Source organism: Phyllostomus hastatus, unplaced genomic scaffold (genome assembly GCF_019186645.2).
Source record: "Phyllostomus hastatus isolate PE091 unplaced genomic scaffold, TTU_PhHast_1.1 phas_contig_16, whole genome shotgun sequence".
Classification (NCBI taxonomy): Eukaryota; Metazoa; Chordata; class Mammalia; order Chiroptera; family Phyllostomidae; genus Phyllostomus; species Phyllostomus hastatus.
Window position 1 is genome coordinate 15,212,631 of NW_025333643.1, and position 18,500 is coordinate 15,231,130.

The 18,500-nt window shown below is 42.7% G+C and overlaps 1 protein-coding gene across 5 annotated transcripts in view; it reads left to right on the forward strand.

Annotated features, from left to right (window-relative positions):
* PXK (PX domain containing serine/threonine kinase like) overlaps nucleotides 1-18,078 on the forward strand; it is a 71,230-nt gene extending 53,152 nt beyond the window's left edge. For 2 of the 5 annotated variants that reach the window (XM_045831953.1, XM_045831955.1), the window contains exons 14-18: nucleotides 3,558-3,635; nucleotides 4,183-4,269; nucleotides 4,720-4,789; nucleotides 7,439-7,501; nucleotides 16,848-18,078. In XM_045831953.1, the coding sequence (XP_045687909.1) occupies nucleotides 3,558-3,635; nucleotides 4,183-4,269; nucleotides 4,720-4,789; nucleotides 7,439-7,501; nucleotides 16,848-17,053 (504 nt within the window). In that variant the 3' untranslated portion in view covers nucleotides 17,054-18,078. Of the gene's footprint in view, nucleotides 1-3,557; nucleotides 3,636-4,182; nucleotides 4,270-4,719; nucleotides 4,790-7,438; nucleotides 7,502-13,027; nucleotides 13,067-15,553; nucleotides 15,570-16,847 lie in introns of those variants that run through there. The other 3 variants (XM_045831956.1, XM_045831954.1, XM_045831957.1) reach the window with 3 other exon arrangements.
* Nucleotides 18,079-18,500: the final 422 nt, after the last annotated feature.

Genomic DNA, 18,500 nt, shown 5'->3' on the forward strand with positions numbered 1-18,500 from the left:
CTAATACCTTCAATTTAAATAATAAGGGACCAAGCAGGAAGTGAGTTTATTCCCCAAAGTTTTATGGCCCTTTAACTATCTGACCTTGACTCAGAATAAGCCCTCAGATTTTTTTGAATGTTATCTATTGTTTAATCATTTCTGCCTGACAATGATTGATGAGCTTTATTCCTGTGCAAACTGAACCCAATAAAAGCTTGTCAAGGCAAGGGTCAGGATTCTCTCTTCTTGAGAGAGTGTCCATGCTGTTTCTTTTCCTCCACAGGAATTGGTAGTCCGTGTGAATGTATCTTGTCTCATCCATAACACCGTGGACACTGCAGGCCCGTGTCCGCATCAATAATCTACCTGAACACCTCGTCTGGGGCCTGGTTCTCCTTAGTGCTCACTGTTAGTGTTGTTTTAGGTGGTAGAATGAAGGGTAATTCTCTTTCTCCTCTTTATATTCCCAAAGAACATGGAATGTTCTTATGATGATATTAAATTTAGAGGAAAAAAGGGAAAAAAACAAAACTCGGGGTCAGAAGATTATATAGGTGACGGGTGCTTTCCTCTGTCCTTTTCACCAGTTAGAGGAGTTCTGACAATAATAGCTTATTTGGATCTGAAATAGGAAATAAAAACATTTAAACTCATCTTTTTACTGAGTCTCCTCAGAAAATATATTCAGCCTTGTAAATAACTATGTTCTCCCCAAACCCTGATCATCCAGCCCAAGGATTATTATCAGACCTTACTCTTGCCCTAAGCCAAGTGAGTCTGTGCAGCCAAGACATGTGATTTTAGAAGCTAGTGTTAATTCCTTGTATATACATGATCTTTCTGGAAAGATGCACAAGAAACTGCTGACACTGGTTGCATCCACAAAGGGGAGCTATGTGGGAGACTTTTTACTGTGTATGTACCCTTTTACACCTTTTGACTTTGACTATATTACATACTCAAAACTTAAGTTTATATTTTTAAAAGAATATTAGAGATCAAAACTTCCACATGATCTGGGTGTCTTCTTTCCAGGCCTGAGCTTTCAGCATCATTTAAAAAACTAATAAATTAGGAAATGAAAGCTCAGAAGCATACCAGAGTATTAAGAGTATCTTTCAGCAGGAAAAATGCTTAATCTTGTGAAATTCAGAAAGTAAGTCTTTGACAGAGAAAAATCCCTCTGGAGTTACAAAATATTATAATTAATTGAATTTGTGTGTGTTCCAGTAAGCTTTATATATTTTTAATTTTTTCTTATTTTTGGCGGTGGTGGTGGTGGGGTATTATTTTTAAAGATTTTATTTATTTATTTATTTATTTATTTATTTATTTATTTATTTATTTATTTGAGATGGGAAGGGAGGGAGAAAGAGAGAGAGTAACATCAATGTATGGTTGCTTCTCATGTGGCCCACACTGGGGACCTGGCCTGCAACCCAGGAATGTGCTCTGACTGGGAATCGAACCTGCGATGCTTTGGTTCGCAGCCCACACTCAATCCGCTGAGCTATGCCAGCCAGGGCTCTAAATTTTTAATCTTGATAAAAAACAATGTAAAATTTATTCTCTTAACCATTTTTTCTCTTAACTGTTTTTAAGTGTACAGTTCAGTAGTGTTGAGTATATTCACATTGTTGTATGGAACAAGATCTCCAGAGCTTTTTCATCTTGCAAACTCAACCTCTAGACCAGTTGATTGACAACTGCCCATTTCCCAACCCCCAGCCTTGACAGACACAGTTCTACTGTCTGCTTCTTGGTTTTGACAACTCTAGATATTTTATAAAGTTGTATCATACAGTATTTGTCCTTTTGTAACTGGCTTATTTCATTCAGCATAAATGTTCTTAAGTTTTATCCACGTTATAGCATGTGACAGGATTTCCTTTTTCAAGGCTAAGTGATACTCCCTTGTGTATATATGCCATATTTAGTTAATACATTTATTTGTTGATGGATGTCTCACCTCTTGGCTATTGTGAATAATGCTGCAGTGAATGCAGGGTGTGTTTCAATCCTGCTTTCAGTCCTTTTGGATATATACCTAGAAGTTGCTAGATCATATACTAATTCAGTTTTTAGAGGAACTTGCATACTATTTTTCATAGTAGCTGTACCATTTTATATTTCAACCATTATTGTACCAGTGTTCCAGTTTTTCTACATTCTCATCAAAACTTGTTATTTTCTGTTTTTTCAGTAGTGACCATTTTAATGTGTATGGGGTGATATTTCATTGTGGTTTCGACTTGCATTTCTCTAATGATTAGAGATGTTGATCATCTTTTCATATGCCTGTTGGCTATGTGTATGTCTTCTTTGGAGATATATTTATTCGGTCCTTTGCCCATTTTTTTTCTTTGATTTTCTGGGTTTTTTTTTTTTCCCAGCTTTATAGTGGTATAATCCATTTTTTAGTGACAAGTCCATTTAAAAAATTTGGTTACTTATCTTTTTGTTGTTGAGTTGTATGAGTTCTTTACATATTCTGGATATTAACCTCTTATCAGATATATGATTTCCAATCATTTTCTCCTCTTCCGTAGGTTGCCTTTTCACTCTGTTCATTGCTTCCTTTGATGTGCAGGAGTTTAAGTGGGTGATATGGTCCCATTTGTCTGCTCTGAGGGACCCAGAATAGCTTTTGTTGTTGTGCTTTTGGTGTCCACTCTAAGAAATCACTGCCAAATCCAGTATCATAAAGCTTTTCCTTTATGCTTTCTTCTAGTTTTATAGTTTTAGGTCTTAGGTTTAGGTTTTCAATCCAGCTTTGAGTTTATTTTGTGTAAGGTTGATTCTTTCCCATGTAAATATACAATTTTCCCAGCATCATTTATTGAAGAAACTTTCCTTCCCCTGTTGTGTGCTTTTGGCACCCTTGTCAAAGATCATTTGAACATATACATGAGGGTTTGTTCCTAGGCTCTCTATTCTGTTCCATTGGTCTATATGTATTTTATTTATTTATTTTTAGAGAGAGGAGAAGGGAGGGAGAAAAAGTAGGGAGAGAAACATTGATGTGAGAGAAACATTCATTGGCTGGCTCTCATATGTCCCCTGTCCAGGAATCAAACCTGTAACCCAGGCATTTTCCCTGACTGGGAATCAAACCAATGACGATTTGCTTTGCAGGATGATGCCCACCCAACTGAGCCACATCGGTCAGAGCCCTATATGTCTTTCTTTATGCCAGTATTACACTGTTTTGATTACTGTAGCTTTGTAATAAGTTGTAAAATCAGGAAGCATGAGGCCTTGAATTTTTATCTTTTTTCAAGATTGTTTTGGTAATTTGTAGTCCCTTGAGAATTAGTTGAAATACTTGAAACATACATCACATCTATTTTTATATTTATTTTACGTACTTATTGATAAGAAATGCTAATGAGCTGCATGTAGTGGGGATACCAAAAGTGTCCAGTGCAGGATTCAGGTGGACAGCTTGTAACCGATTTCATTCCAGGTGCCCTCCTTCTTGATAACCAATTGCTCCTTCATTAAAACCAGGTTTGGGATTTGGGAGAAGCTTCAGCCATTTTTCTCAATAGATTATGTACTTTCTCCTCTTTCAGATCCCCACAAAGTTAAAAGAAACATTGAAAATTGCCAAAGAATGTATAGAAAAGAGACTAATTGAAGAGCAGAAACAGGTAAATTGCCTGTAGTTCCTCATTGCCCTTTGATCTTTTAGTGTTGCCATCCTCTGCCTGGAATTCATGGTGATTTACTTTTAACTGATTGTTCATTCCACAAACATTTTTTGCATACTTGTTCTGAACCAGGCTCCAGGCTCAATGCCATGAGGTTGCTGAATCCTTCCCTGTCTTTCCCTTAAGGAGCTCAGCCTGTTGGGGAAAAAACCAGGTCTATAAAGGGTGGTGATCCCTTATGACCAGGGGAGGCTGGGTCATGCAGGGGAGGCAGGGGATGGTGGGCACACGAGGTTTGTGCTCCAAAGGTGCTGGGGACCACACTCACCTTTGGTAAGAGAAAGAGGCAGGAAGGAACTGGGGGAGGCAAGAAGGGTCTTCACCCTTGGGCATAGTCTTCTCCCAGACATCCAAACCTTGACCTTGAAGACACACAGGCTGAGCAGGGTAATATTTTACATCCAAACAATTTGATTTGGCAAAACATGTTAGATTTTCATTAGTGTAGGCTATGCTCACATTTGTGATGAATTGTGTTCTCTTACAGATTCACCAGCATCGAAGACTGACAAGAGCTCAGTCTCACCATGGATCTGAAGAAGAAAGAAAAAAGAGAAAGATTTTAGCTCGAAAGGTAAGACTGCTGTCTGTCTGAATTCTCAGTGTGTAAAAAAGTTCTAGATTCCACATAGAGAGTTCTCGGTGCACATTTCATTGATGACAGATTTTGTGCTATGTCTCCTTGAAAGCTGAAACTATTTGCAGATGACTGGTTTGCAGCTTCTAAAAGGGAGCTACATAATACCAGGAAACAAATGGACCATATAGTTTCCTGGCCTGCTGGGCTGATTATGGCCTGATGTAACTGGGGGAGTGATTGGCCCAGGATAATAGTCGACATGGTTGGTTTTATTTTCCCCTTTGGTTTTGGCTTGTGACTTCTTCACTGTATTAAGTTATGAGGCCATATATGACCTTGTGTGTGGATAGCTTAATCTCACGCCTAGAAAATATTTTTATTATAACTCTCAGCATCAATGTATTTACTCCTTTCTTTTTCCCCTCTCTCTTTTTATTTTTAAAGAAGTCAAAACGATCTGCTATTGAAAATAATGAAGAACACCCAGCAAAATATAGCAACTCCAATAATTCAGGTAACTGGTTATAGACTGCAGTGGAGTAACTGGCCCCAGCATCCAAATTCTAGGACCAGGAGGCTGTAGTTGGTCAAGAGGTCTTGGATTCTGGTAGCCAGAGTTGTAGAGTGTGGTAACCAATGTGGAAAACAAAAGAATTCTGTCCCTAATGAAGGATTACAATAGCATTCATGGCTCACAGGATGCTGGAGCTGGAAGGGACCTTAGAGGTTATTGGGTGAGCCAGCCTCTTCACTAATGGCAGGACTCGATCAACCAAAGATGAGCATTATCTATGCAACAAAAACCAACCCAGCTTAAAATTCAAGGCATCCTGTTTTTCAGTGGAGCCTACATGAACAGAAGTGACCCTAAATCTTGTCCTCTGCTCCAGTCACCACATGGTGGGAGAATGTGCCCTTCCATGTAAAGGAAAGGACTCAATAGTGTGTGGGGATGGCAAAAAGCATCATTTCAGAAAGTCCAAGATGGCACAGAGAGCACTGTCCCAAGTTGGCAGTCATCACTGCCATTCCTGGCTGTCCCTCACCCAGCTGGCTTCGGGCCTTAATGTTCCCATCTTTGGAAATCAGGGCCAGATTGAATGACCTCTTGAGACCTTCTAGTTCTTATTCTGTATGAGTCTGTGAAGGAGAGTTCCACGTGGAGGAGGGGAGGGTTCATTCCAACCCAGGCAGCTTTGGTTTAGCCCTGGATAGCAAGGGATGGGGAGGGGTTTTTTTAGGTTCAGGAATAGCTGCATATGCCTTTAGGCATGGAAAGGACCTTGCAGGGAGGAAGAAGCTGAAGATGCAAAAGAGAGAGTGATGGGTTGAGGGGCCCAGAGAGAAGGCCAAGGGCTCAGCATCAACAGCCCAGCTGTCAGTCTCAGTCTTGGAGGAAGCTCATCTATCTTTCCCTGGAGACAGGAGCCCAGAGGGCAGGTGAAGAGTTAGAGGTATTTAAAAGCTGAAGGAAGGGAGGATATTGAGGGCGCTCACAGTTCCTGCCTTCCTAGGGTCTTCTCGGTGAAGTCAGGGAGGAGGACCTCTGCTGGGGTTACGAGGAAAAACAGGGAAAAAACAGGGAGTGGCGCACAAGGTGGACTAGTCAAAGCATGCAGATGGTGTGGGTGGAGCTGGGAGCTGGAAGGGTTGGGAGAAGAGTGTAGGCTCCACAAAGCCTGTGAGAGTCATGCTAACACTGCTGCCTGCAGAGTCTAGGCCAGAGAAGGGATCAGGGGGAGCTAGAAGGGAAGAGAAGGAGGGGAGGCCAGGCCATGGAGGTCCCAGTGAGGACCCAGGCAGGCTCCATGGATGTGGAGGCTGAGAGAGGAGAGCTGGAGGATGCTGGAGGCCTCTTTTCTCTGTGGTTGATGAGATAGACAAGGGCCAGTCATTGTTGTCATTAGGCTGAGACTCATGTCTCTAACCAGCATGTCTGACTAGCAGTCATTCTGTTCAGCTGCTGATTCTTTACAAAGCAGAGAAAGCCTGCCTCTGTGTTTCCCACCTTCCTGAGTCAACTGCCTACCTGCAAGGCTCTGTGCCAGATGCAGCCAGATGGCACCCACGAGGGGTGCCCTCTTGGAGTTTAGGAAAACAAAGTAGCAGTTGATCATCTCCAGATTCCACTGGAATCACAAGTTTAGTCTTCTCCCCATTAAAATCTATGTTAGCACAGCCAAGCAGTATAAAAACAGGATGGAGTTGAGTTTTACCTCCATTACCAGCAAAATGCCTCATATAGGGAGGTGAAAGGATATTGCAAACAGTGGAAAGGTATTCATTCAATTGGAGGGTGGGATGGTTGAATTAGGCATTTCTCTTCATGCCATGTCCATGTCCACATGTCCTATGGGCAGTGGGTGAGAAAGTGGTTGGAGGCTTCCCCAGAACAGACAGTGGTTTCTCAGGGGCACAATCACAGCCATCCCCGGGGCTGTGATTAACACCTCGATAGGACCTCCGTGTGGGGCAGGGGGCTTATGTAGGAACTTCTGCCTACCCATTGGGCCACTTCCATGTTAGGCCAGCAGAATATATTCTTGGGATTTCTGAGCACTGGGGAGATGCTGAGAACTTGGAAATATTTGAAATATAACCAGGTGACTAGGTCCAGAAAATGCATGTCAACATATGGGAATATGTACATTCTTTTAATGTAAATAAGGGTATGTATTGACTTTTAGGTAAGAAAAGGCCTAGGAAATACACAAACTGAATAGGCTGGCCCTATCTTATTGAACGTAGCTGTTGATAAAATGGAACTTCTACATAGAGCATCGCTAGGTAGATGGTGTGGGGAACTCTCACTTCCTTTGGACTGCTCGGCTCCTCTCTGTCCCCTGTACAGCTGTGACACTGTCATTTGTCATTCATCACCCAGGGACAGTGGTTGTGTCAGGGAGAGATACTGTAGCCAATTACATAAGCCATGCATTTCTCAAAGCCAGTATCAGATAAACTGTAGGGAGCAGCCAAACCCTAACCCCTTACCCTGTCCTGGAGTGGAAGCCTGTGGTCATTGGTCCAGTCCCTAAATTCTTTGTTCCTCGTCAACTTTTACCACAAGGTCTACATAGTAAGCCAATGGTGGGGCCCAGCTCGGGACAAATTCCAGATGTCTTCCTTTGGTCCCCATGAGCGTTTCTGTGTTTTCTCTTAGCAGGATCTGGAGCCAGCTCACCTCTCACATCCCCGTCATCGCCAACTCCACCCTCTACAGCAGGTGAGTAATGGAGGCAAGTAGCCTGCCTCCTCCTGCTGTCTACCAACAGGAGGAGGAGCAGGGCTTTTTCTTCTCACCTTGGCTCAAGATTTATAAACTTGGGTTTCACAGAAATGGGATTGTTGGTTTCAGGGTCACTAACTACTCTCTACCCCTGGCTCGTTCTCTCTGCCAAAGAGCCTCATGCAGGGCTTCTCAGATCAGAGATTGTCTGGGTACATGCTCCGGTGAACGCAACAATCTCACTGCTGCCCAGGGCCTGTCCTGCCTGAGCTCTCTCCTCAGGGAACCCAGTTGTCGTGTCCGTTTTGCCACAGAGCAAAACTGGTGAGATGCCTATGTGTGGGAGTGAACTAGCCCCCCAGTCTCTGATTTCCCGATAGCTCTTTGTGCTCTGTTCTGCTCTGCAATGCATTTAATCATCTGAATATTCTTCTGTGACTAGCCTTTGTTTTACCTTTGTGAATTAAATCAGATGCTACGAGTTCTGTTTGAAAAATGTAGAAAATATTTATCTCAGGGAATACTTATAAAATAATCTCTGATTCTGTGGTGTGACCTCATAATTCTATCTTTCCTCCTTTTGTTTTGAACTCATATCTCCTACCATTTTGTAAGTCCCATAAAAACACTGGAGTACCAGTATTTCCTGTGCTCTTAAATGAACCAGATGTTCTGCCACTCAACTTGTCGCTGTGCTTGGAAGTTGTTGCAGCTGTCTGAAGGAGAGTCACTGGCTGGGGCTGATGTATGAGCTGACAGTATCACAAGCATTAAGGTTTAAGATGGTGCCCAGGAGCCATCAAGTGCATCATTGCCCGACATCTCTCAAATGCTTCTAACTGACCTTCCAAAAAAAAAAGTCACACACACACACAAAACTGACAAGCAAATATAAAGGAGACTAGTTTGAACAACTTATTTCTGGCTGGTGGGTGTCTCCTTGCTAGCTGAGGATGGCTCCTCCTGGTGGCGTGCTGCAGAGCATGCTGGAGCCAGCACCTATTTTGCGTAGCAGAGTACCCAGCTCATGGGGATGATGTTCTTTTCCCTGTCTGACTTTGTCAGCAGATTTTTACAAGAAAGTCCGCAAATATTGATCAAGACAGAAAATAGACTTCTTTGTCTTTTGTAGAGGTCACCTGTATGGGCTGATCAGAAATTTCTGGAGATCTACTGCCCAGGTCATATTGACCAATTTTCTAGTAGACAGGTTATTAATTTCTCACCATTTAGACATGTTAAGGAAATTAGAGAGAATTAATAGTGAGACTTCATAACCCCCTTTAACAAGTGAGCTGTCTGCCTAGTAGTATAGAGCACTCATCACATGCATTATATGTGGTCCTGGGAAGTTAACGCTAGTTCTTATTTTTAAATGCCTTGAGGAATTCACAATCTATGTGGATTGTTGTTGTTGTTAATCTTCTAATTACCTGTGATTTGAATGGGAGCTATCTCATAAATATCAGTTTTAGATGAGGTAACTTTTAGAATGAGAGGAGAAGGAAAAGAGGAATCTTGTCATTAGAGTCATGTTGGGAAGACCGCCTGGAGTGGGGACAGTGGGAGGCGTGACTATGAACATGATACTGTCTCTTAAAGGAGAGTCATAAGAATTCAGAGGGAAAACATATGTGAGGCCTCAAGCACAAAACCTGGCAGAGATGAGATGTTCCCAGAAAATATTGGCTCCTTCTTTCCTTTGTCTCCTTTAATGTTTTCTTGATGAAGTTATCAATTCAGCCCCCAAAGAATCTGCTCTGACCTCTGCTGGGCATTTATTGTAATGCATGTCATAAAAATGATAAGTAGCGCTTGCCTGTAAACTTACCATATGAGGCCCTATATGGGGCACCCACAGTGAATTTATTCATTCAGTTACTCAAGATGCATTTATTGAGAGCCAGCAGTGTGCCAGACACTGTGCTTAGCCTTGTGTGACAGAGATGAACAGGCAGACAAGGCCTCTGCTGGCATGGAGTCACATTTCCAGAGCCCATTGGAAGCACCAAAATGATAGACACAATTTAAGCACATGCTTTTTTCAGGGTCCAGCCAGAGGAAATTTTTTGCCCAATAGTTCCCCTTCTTAAGTAGAGAGTCCACCTGAAAAACTACTCCACCAACAAGTAACATCTCGAGCCTCTGTTCTATGCAAGGCATCAGGTGATCACCCTCTTGCTACTGTACCATGGCAGGTGTTCAGTGCATCCTGTGGGTGGATTTGCTTGCACTCGTTCTGTCATCAAGGCCTCTGCTGGGCGAGAGCAGACTCAGCCCAGGGGTGGCAACTTCTGGCCCATCAGCCCTTGCTTAGATGGGTCTTTCCTCCCAGGACTAGAGGCCGGACTTCTCATTGGGCTCATCTTTCTTGCTGCCTCTGTGTGCTGCCCATCTTGCTGTTGGAATCACATTTACTCCAATTATGTCTTAACTTCTAGGCCAACTTTATGGTCTATCTGGAAACTAAATCAAAGAGAGTGTCTTTCAGTTTTATGATGAAATGTAATTTTCAAAAGAAATGAAGAAAAATTCTTCATTTTCAAGGTCTAGTATTAAAAAAGAATTCGCGATAAAGGTGACGTCCCAAACACATCTCAATCTGGGTGCTCTTGGGAATTATACCTTGGGCCCGGGAACTTAAACTCGAGAGCTACCACTTGCTAATTCTGGGACCTTGGACAAGACAGTAACCCTCCCTGTGTTTCAGGTTTCCTATTTGTAAATGAGGATAATAACAGTGCTTGCCTAATTAGGTTATTAAGAGGATCCAGTGAGTATGAGGTTAGAACAATGCATGCCCACAGTAAGGCCTTGCACATCAAGTTACTGGGAGACCTTGAATGAGTCACACTATCCATGTCTGGGTCTTACCTCCTCTGTAAAAGTGGGGAGGGTGGGAGTTAGAGGAGGCTGTCTCACAGTTCCTTCTAATCAAGCATACTCTGTGGTCCCCGCCTTTGGCAGTCTGCTCAGCAATAGATTGACGTGGGCAGGTTCATTTCCATAGCATTGCCTTTCTTCCTGAAAGAATCAATTTTGAGCACTTTCATGGTAATTGACGGTGGTCTTAAGCTCAGTTACTTTTAGGATGGGGCAGATGCTGCAGATGTTTGTAAGTGAAGTGGTCTTATTCTCATGAGCCCTTCCCAGCATTTGTATAAGTCCTGGGACCTCTCTTGTTTTATTGTACCTCCCTGCCCTGGGACCTCTTCTTGAGGTCCTTACCAATTTGAAGGGAGAAATATCATTTCTCTAAGTCTGCTGACGTTTCTGTCAGGTAGTGTGGTATTCTCTTAAACTCTTTTTCAGTGAGGACATTCCTAGCACTTTGTTTTCTGCCAAAGGTTATGTTTCCTGCCTCTGGAAGGTCACTCTTTCAAGAACTTTAAAGTTCTTTATACTAACTTTTTCATGGTAAATGTCACCAACTAGTGTTTATACTTTGAATTCACAGAGGTGAGTCGTTTAGAAGCTCTCCGTTTACACACACACAAATATTCCCGCCCACCCTTCCTGTGGGAGCAGGCAGCCCTTGCTGTTGTGTTTTGTTTTGTTTTTTGAAACAGGTTTTACAAAAAGAGTATTTAGGGAAAGCTTAAGTAAGCAGGATGTCTTAGATTCTTGTTTTTAGTGATCATATTTAACACATTTTGAACACTTATTTTAAACACTAAGTGAGGTATTATCATTGTTTCACTTGACCCTCATGAATACCTCCCTATCTGAGGAGGATGGATTCTAACCGAGCTTCACTTTACAGACAGAGAAACTGAGGCTCTGGTGGGACTAAGGGACTTTGGCCAAGGTCACACAAGTAGGGGACACTAGAGCCAGGATTAAACCAAACCTGTCTTTGCTCATTTACCCCACCACTCCTTCTTGAGTGCCGGCTCTCTGGGGCACACTGCCGCACCTGTGCTGGTAAATACTGTGTTTGCTTAGCAGGAAAAGAACCCTGAAAGCAGAGTCAGAAACCTCGGGCCTGGTTTGTAGTTCCACCACTTTCCGGCTGTGACCTTGGACAAGTAGTTTCTTTAAAGCCATCTTGTAAAAGATCCTGATCTTCACTGGGTAGATAATGCACATGACAAGGCTTTATAAGCACTAAAGTACTGTCAAGTATAAGCTAATAATACCCTGCAAGAGAATTCTAGCCTTCTTGCTTGCAGTTTATAATTTTAAGCAATAATTTTGGAGAGAGAGAGCTGACATTTTGTAGACAACCCAGTCTGTAAGAATGACTGGAGAGGGAAGTTTCATAGCCTGACAGGAACTGGAGGAGGGAGAACAGAGCCTTATGGGCACAGAGTGACTGAAGATGTGAGTAAGAGGGCAGAGGTTTCAGAATAAACAATGTGCAAGATAACAAATGACATTTTTTTTGAATGTTGGTGTTTCCAGAATTTGTGTGCCAAATCAAAGTCTGAAACCCACTTTAGGCTCAAAACTTATATGTCTCTAGACATAAGAATTTTTATCAAAATCTACACAGACACAAAGCAGTCGCCATCTTTGGGATGAATGGGTAGGTGTGCCCTGTGCTGCCTCTCTGGACAGTGAGTTCTTTCTGCCCCCCTGTCCTCACACGGCCTTCCCCACCCCCTTCCAAGCCTAAATATCTGGGCTACTTCCCCGAGCCCTCAGCTGGTGTGGGTGGGGGGTGGGGCTGGGCAGCGTCCCCAGCATCTTCCCAGCTACGCCCTGTGACCTGCCCCACCCCTGTGACCTGCCCCACGTGGGCCTCACTTCCTCTGGGCAGTGGGCGGGCGGACTGGTTCAGTAGGGACTGGATTCACTGTAAGGGAAAGTGTTATACTTCACATTGCACCTGGAATATCTAGACAGGAAAAGTGTTTGCCTTTGTTTTTTTTTTTTATTATTATGGTTTTATAGCCTTAAATAAGGTGATGCCATTCACTGCCCAGGTCAGTGCCAGCCCCAGCAGCATCCAGGGGAGGGGCCGGCACACGCTTCTGCGCAGGAGCTCTGCCTTAGACTTGCCTGTGCTCTCGCTCCTCCTAGCTTTGGAAAGACCTGCTGCTATTTTAGACTATAGAAGACTTGCTGGGGAAAAAGTGATGAGTTCTAATTTTTCTCCTCTCTTGATAAACTGTCCTATTTAGTGGTAGAACTAAGAATACTCCTGTACCCACTCTACGTTTCAGGGAGGTAAAACCCTCATGCGTCTTCGAAGTGTATGTTGTGCTTGTAAATAAGTAAAAATGACACCTAACTGCCTCAGGAAAAGAAAAGCAAATAACTTGAGGAAGAAAGTGACTTGGTGCCACATTAGTGTTTAGTGTGTGTGCCATGTTCTAAAAGTGTCACAGCTGTGTTTACAAACCAGTGCATTTCGTGCTTAAGTATCTCCCAGTGTGGCTGTGAGAATGATCAGCATGTGATTCAGACTAATATTTGACTGTCTCTTACTATTTGATTAAATGACACTAAAATTCGAATAATGACTTATTTCCTCTCTCCCTCTCTCTCTCCCTCTCTCTCTCTCTTTGCTGTTTTCAGTAGAGCATGCACCATTTTGAACGTGAATTTTCGGTAAAGTAAGCTATACTGATTTCTCTCCCTTTAAAGATGCTCTGTTTCTGAATGTGAAATGGGACCTAGCACATCTAGTCACTGAAGTGAACAACAAATGGGAAAGCAGATTTGACACGATTTCCTTATCTGAACTTTTAAATGAAATACAGCATCTTTAAAAAGCACCCAAGTGACTTCATTTACATTCATTTCATTTTCATCGTGACTTTCAAATTTTCACTCTAATTTTAGTTTTGAAATACAACTCTAAAACCTAAGGATTAACTGTATAGAATTTTGGTATATTTTTAATTTGGAAACTAAGCAAGCTTTCAGAGTTCTGTTGCTACAGAAATGTTGGTTCTTCAACCCACTGGCTTTTATTACTGATGACGGAAAAACAGTTCTTTTTTAAGCATCATTAGTAATTCTTGAACTGGGACATGAGTGCAGTCTCCTCATCTGTCTGAGGCAAAAGATGAAGGCAGTGCCTGCTGTTGGTCTGGTGGCCCTGTGGCCTCCCCAGTTCTCTGTGTGGACCACAAGGGAACTCAGATCTACACTCCTGCAGATTGCCAAGTTGGCCCAGGAGAGGGGACCCTGAGACGTCCTTTCCACAAAGCTGGTGAGGATGTTTCTGGCAAGGTGTTCCTCCCTGGATCTAACCTGTGTGCTTGGTGCAGCAGTTGGTGGCCTGTTCCAGGGCCCCAGCTGGACCACAGGTTTCCATTTGGTTTGGTGGATGGGATTTTGGGAAGGGTAAAAAAATAGTTGGCTCTTGGGGGTTTTGTTGAAGAGAAAAGGAGGTTAGAGACATTAGGACTGACCAGGTTATAATTGCAGACAAAGTGTTTTGGAGCATCTCTCATCCTGAATTGTTGCAAAACACTATTTTTCAAAGCTGTGTGAATCTGGGTAGTAATCACTCTGACATGGAAGCTGACCAGTTTTGTCTGTAGCCTGGGGATAATGGCATGCAGAAGCCTCTTGTTGGGGAGGAACAGATTCACATGTGAGGAACTGGGGAATTTGAACATCCAGTGTTTGTTCTCAGGTTTGTCCCGGGCCAAGGGGCCAACTCTAAGTTTGGCCCTTGTTACCATTCCTCCCCTTCCCACATGTTACCAATCTGTTGTAGCTGAAGCCCCAGTGAACCTTTAAGGAAAGCGTGTGGACCATAGAAAAGACAAAACAAAACAAAACAAAACAAAAAGGCAGAACAAAATTGGATGGACCTGTCACCAGAGACTGTGAGTCTTGGAGTCTGTGCTCTTGCCTCCTCCACTGCTGACCTTCTGGCTCCTGGTCCTCCCCCGCCTCCCCGCTGCACTCCGCACCCCGCCCAAGTTCTCTGAGCCAGCGAGCTGAGTTCTGATGTCCTAAGCATATGCAACAAGATCTGCCCTTGTTATCTCAGGCCCAGTGAGGAAAGTGGACATCATGGGACATCAGGTCCTTTGGGATTGGTCTGGCCCTCTATGAATGGACATCAGGGTGACCTTGTGACCTTGCTGTATACCCCTGGATGATAGCCTCTCCTTTCTCACAGCCCTCAGCATCCTATGTGCTTTACAGACACAGGTTACCCTGTGGCACTTGGGACAGTCCATTTATTTATACTACCAGTGTATTCAAAGAGTTTCATTGAAAGTGGTAACAATCTAGCGTTTACTTGGAAAATGAAGATCCATTTACTGAACACCACTCCCAATTCCCAAATGCTGTGATAGTAAATTTGCAATTCTAATTTTGAGTTCCTGGTAATGAGGCCAAAGTCAAGGCTTGATTCCTTGTGAAGGCCAAGCAGTTTTGTTCCAGATGGCAGCCTGTACTCAAATCCAGCCCCCGGGGCTCATTTCTAGCCTCCCAGAATCCTGGGCCAGAGGGGTGCCTGTCTCTGGATGTCCAGCTCCTTGTCTTGAGGACACAAGTGCTGTTGCAGCCCAGAGCCTGTCTTCTCATCTGCGACTCACAGGGACTCTTCTGCCTGGCTCAAAGCACAAAGATGGAAGGCAGAAACGCTGATGCTCCTCTGTACATGTGGGGCCCTGAATGTCAAGTCCAGATTCTGCTGCCCTTTTTTGGTCATTGGATGGGGGGTGGGGGGACATTGGTGCCTGCTCACTCCTTCAGGCTCTCTGTGCTGCAGTTGAGCTTCAAGAGCCTTCAGAGGCAGCCTCCCTCCCCTGGTATTTCACTGGTCACTCTGAAAACCCTCTTCAGAGGAATGCTGTATCACACACCCTGCTCTTCTTACTTCAACACTCATTCGGGTTTAAAGTCCTTTTATCTTTGTAACCCTGTGCCATAAAGCCAGGGACATTTTTCCACCCTCCACCTCGGCATAGAACATAATCGAACTTCATTCATTAGCTGTTGTTGTATAGAACCAATATAAATTGCATTTTGTTCATTTGTGTCTTTCATGTTTGTTTGTATTGATATATCATCATTTGAGAATTCCAAGATTGTAGAGCATGAGCATGTGTATCTGTCATTCTTTAATTTCAGCTGCCTTAGGTTTGGGTAAAGATATAAAGAAAGGTAAGTGGTTTTCTGTGAAACACGTGATTTTAACAATTGCCTGTTATGCACTTAACTAAGTATTTGATTGAAGATCCTGAATTACTCATCCAAATAAACACAAGGGCAATTGACATGTTTACTTGTTAACACCACAGCCTAGTAGCAGTTTGTCTAGCAGAGTATCTCCATTGTGTAGCCCTAGGAAGGGGTAGAGGGTAAGGCTAGACACAGGTCGGGGGAGTCACCGAGAGCTGCAAGGTTCCTGAGAAATGGGGCAACTAACTCTGACACAGTCAGGTTCCTTAAGGTAGGGCTTTTTCTGTACTCAGTGTTTGTTTTCATTCATTCATTCAGAACTATAAAGTTCAAGGGCCAAATGTTTGTGTGCCTGGAAGCTAAGGGAAGCTATAGGCACCTGTCCAGTTCCCTTCTCCTTGCCCACTAAGGTAGAGCTCAGAATTGCAGTCTTTCCTGATGCTTCAGCAAAGATGTAGGGTTACTGCAATTACATTCTGTTCCTGGATTGGGCCATGGTGGAAAGAAGGGTGCTTGAGGAAAACTCCTCCATGAGAATACTATTGCTGGGGAGAGAAAGCCCTTTGCCCCCTACTTTACAATGGAAGAGTTATTAGCTTTTTATATTTCTTTAATGTATCCTAATAGAAGATGCTTTTTTGAGACAGGTGCCCCTGGCGAACTCATAACCTGGCAGGCCTAGGTTCCTTGCCAAGAATACCGATTTCTCATTTTATATTAAATCACATCCTCCAAATTTGTGTGTGTGTGTGTGTGTGTGTGTGTTGCAGCAGCTAAGAACTGTTCATCCTTTATTATTAATTGATATTCGGGTAGCCCAACTCTGCATCCAGATGTCTATCTTTAATTGCTAGCTCAGGAATAGGTGGAGCTATCCGGGACCTGGCTGAAGTAGCTGATGGAACTTTCCTTTGGGTACCATTACTAAAATTTGGAAATGGTCTTAAAGCCTCATTCAATTATGTTGAGAGAATGTATATGTATAGTTTCATGTAATCTGTGATATTTGTTAAGTCTTTCCTCACATGACTGTTTTTTGGGAGAAATGGCAAACTTGAAATTCCCCTTTGATGCTTCTAGCTTTCTTGTTCAGTATTTTAAAAAGCATACAGTACTGAACATCTTGTTTGTTCTGAGGGAAACCCACTTGCAGCCTCCCCAGTCTGTCCTGCCCAGGACTGAGTGGTAGCATGCATACCGGATGTTGGGAGGTGATGCTGACTGTCCACTTTCTCCTCTACAGGGATTTCCACATTACCTCCACCTCCTCCACCTCCGCCACCAGCAGCTCCCTTGCCTCCTTTGAGCACAGAGGTGCCCACACAGCTCCAGCCACAGGCTGTGAATGGCGTGAGCCGAGGGGCCTTACTCAGCTCCATCCAGAATTTCCAAAAAGGAACTTTGAGGAAAGCTGAAACCTGTGATCACAGTGCTCCTAAGATTGGCTAAAGCTTCATGTTTACACTTGGAGGGAAGTTTTTTGGTTTTTGTTTTTTCCCTGCCCACCTCCAACCACTGAAGGACTCTCCTGGATGAGTTAATTGCTGAGCCAATAGAGATAACACACTATTTTACAGATGCTCATGTACGGAGCTTTTGAAGAGGGAAATATTCTTCGAGTAGATTAAAATCAGGAGCAAAGGAATAGTTTGCTCCTTTATTACTATTTTAAAGGAGTTGTTCATCTTCTAATGGGCATCTTTTGGGGGAAGCAGCATATCAGAATCAATATTGCTACCAATTGAAAGAAATGGACAAAAACAATGACAACATAGTCACAGCAGCAGATGGCCTGTGTTGTAATCCTTCCTATCCCATCAGTCAAGCTTCTAGAAACATTCCTCTCATAGTTTATTTCTCCAAAGCATTTTCTGGTTGTCTCTTAGATTCTAACTTCCTTAATTGCTACCTTAATTTCACTTAGACATTAACACTGTAGCCCAAAGCATAGTTGTATCACTGAGTCAGAGAAGCAACCCAGTTCTTCATTTTCCTCTCAAACAGAATATTGTTGTGGTTATAGAACTCAGGGCTGCTAAAGCAACTACAATGAACTCATATAGCTCCTTACAGTTAGAATGTATCGAACAAAAAAATGGTAACATCAGAAAATGCTCTTGCTAATTACAAGATCTTATTACTCCTCAGCAATTAAGTTTGTGGTTTGTGGGGAATTACTGTTACAACACAAACAAGTTTGGCATTTATAGAATTACGATTTTTGAAAGATTTATTCAAATACATCATCTTTAAATGTTACTCATTTATTAGAAAGATCCTTTATCCTATGACTTGCTTAAATCCTTAAATAAATTGCACTTTAAAGGATTACAAGTAATCCATTTAAAAGTTCAAATACACACATCAGTGTTGGTTACTATGCAGAGAAAATGTCATTGTCTCTAGTTTCATGTAATCTGTGATAAATATGTTCACCTGTATTTTTTATTAAAATAAACCATGTCAAGAAAATAGGTTGTCTGTAGCTTGGCTGTGATTTCAAATGGGAATTTTTTTGTAGTAACATTTGTAAACAAAGACCAGATCCACACAGTATTTCTACAGTTTTTTCCCCATCTATCTGATCTTTCTTACGTGTCATATTTTCCCTCTTGATAAGCTGACATTCCTGCCTCGCACCACTTGTATGCTTCCGTAACCAATTTAAACCTGTCTTTTCCATTTCAGCTTCTGCAGAGGGCGATGTATGACAGGAGGTGTGTTTTTTGGCAATGGGAAAACACCTGACATGAATTTTGCTTTGATTTTGAAGGAAACCCTGTGGACAAGTTCCTGTTGTCAGTGTGATGTAGTCTAGAATCATTAACAATCAGTTCCTGATGACACAAATTTCTTCATACAATTTTAAGACTTCCACCCCACAGTTATTTTCAAG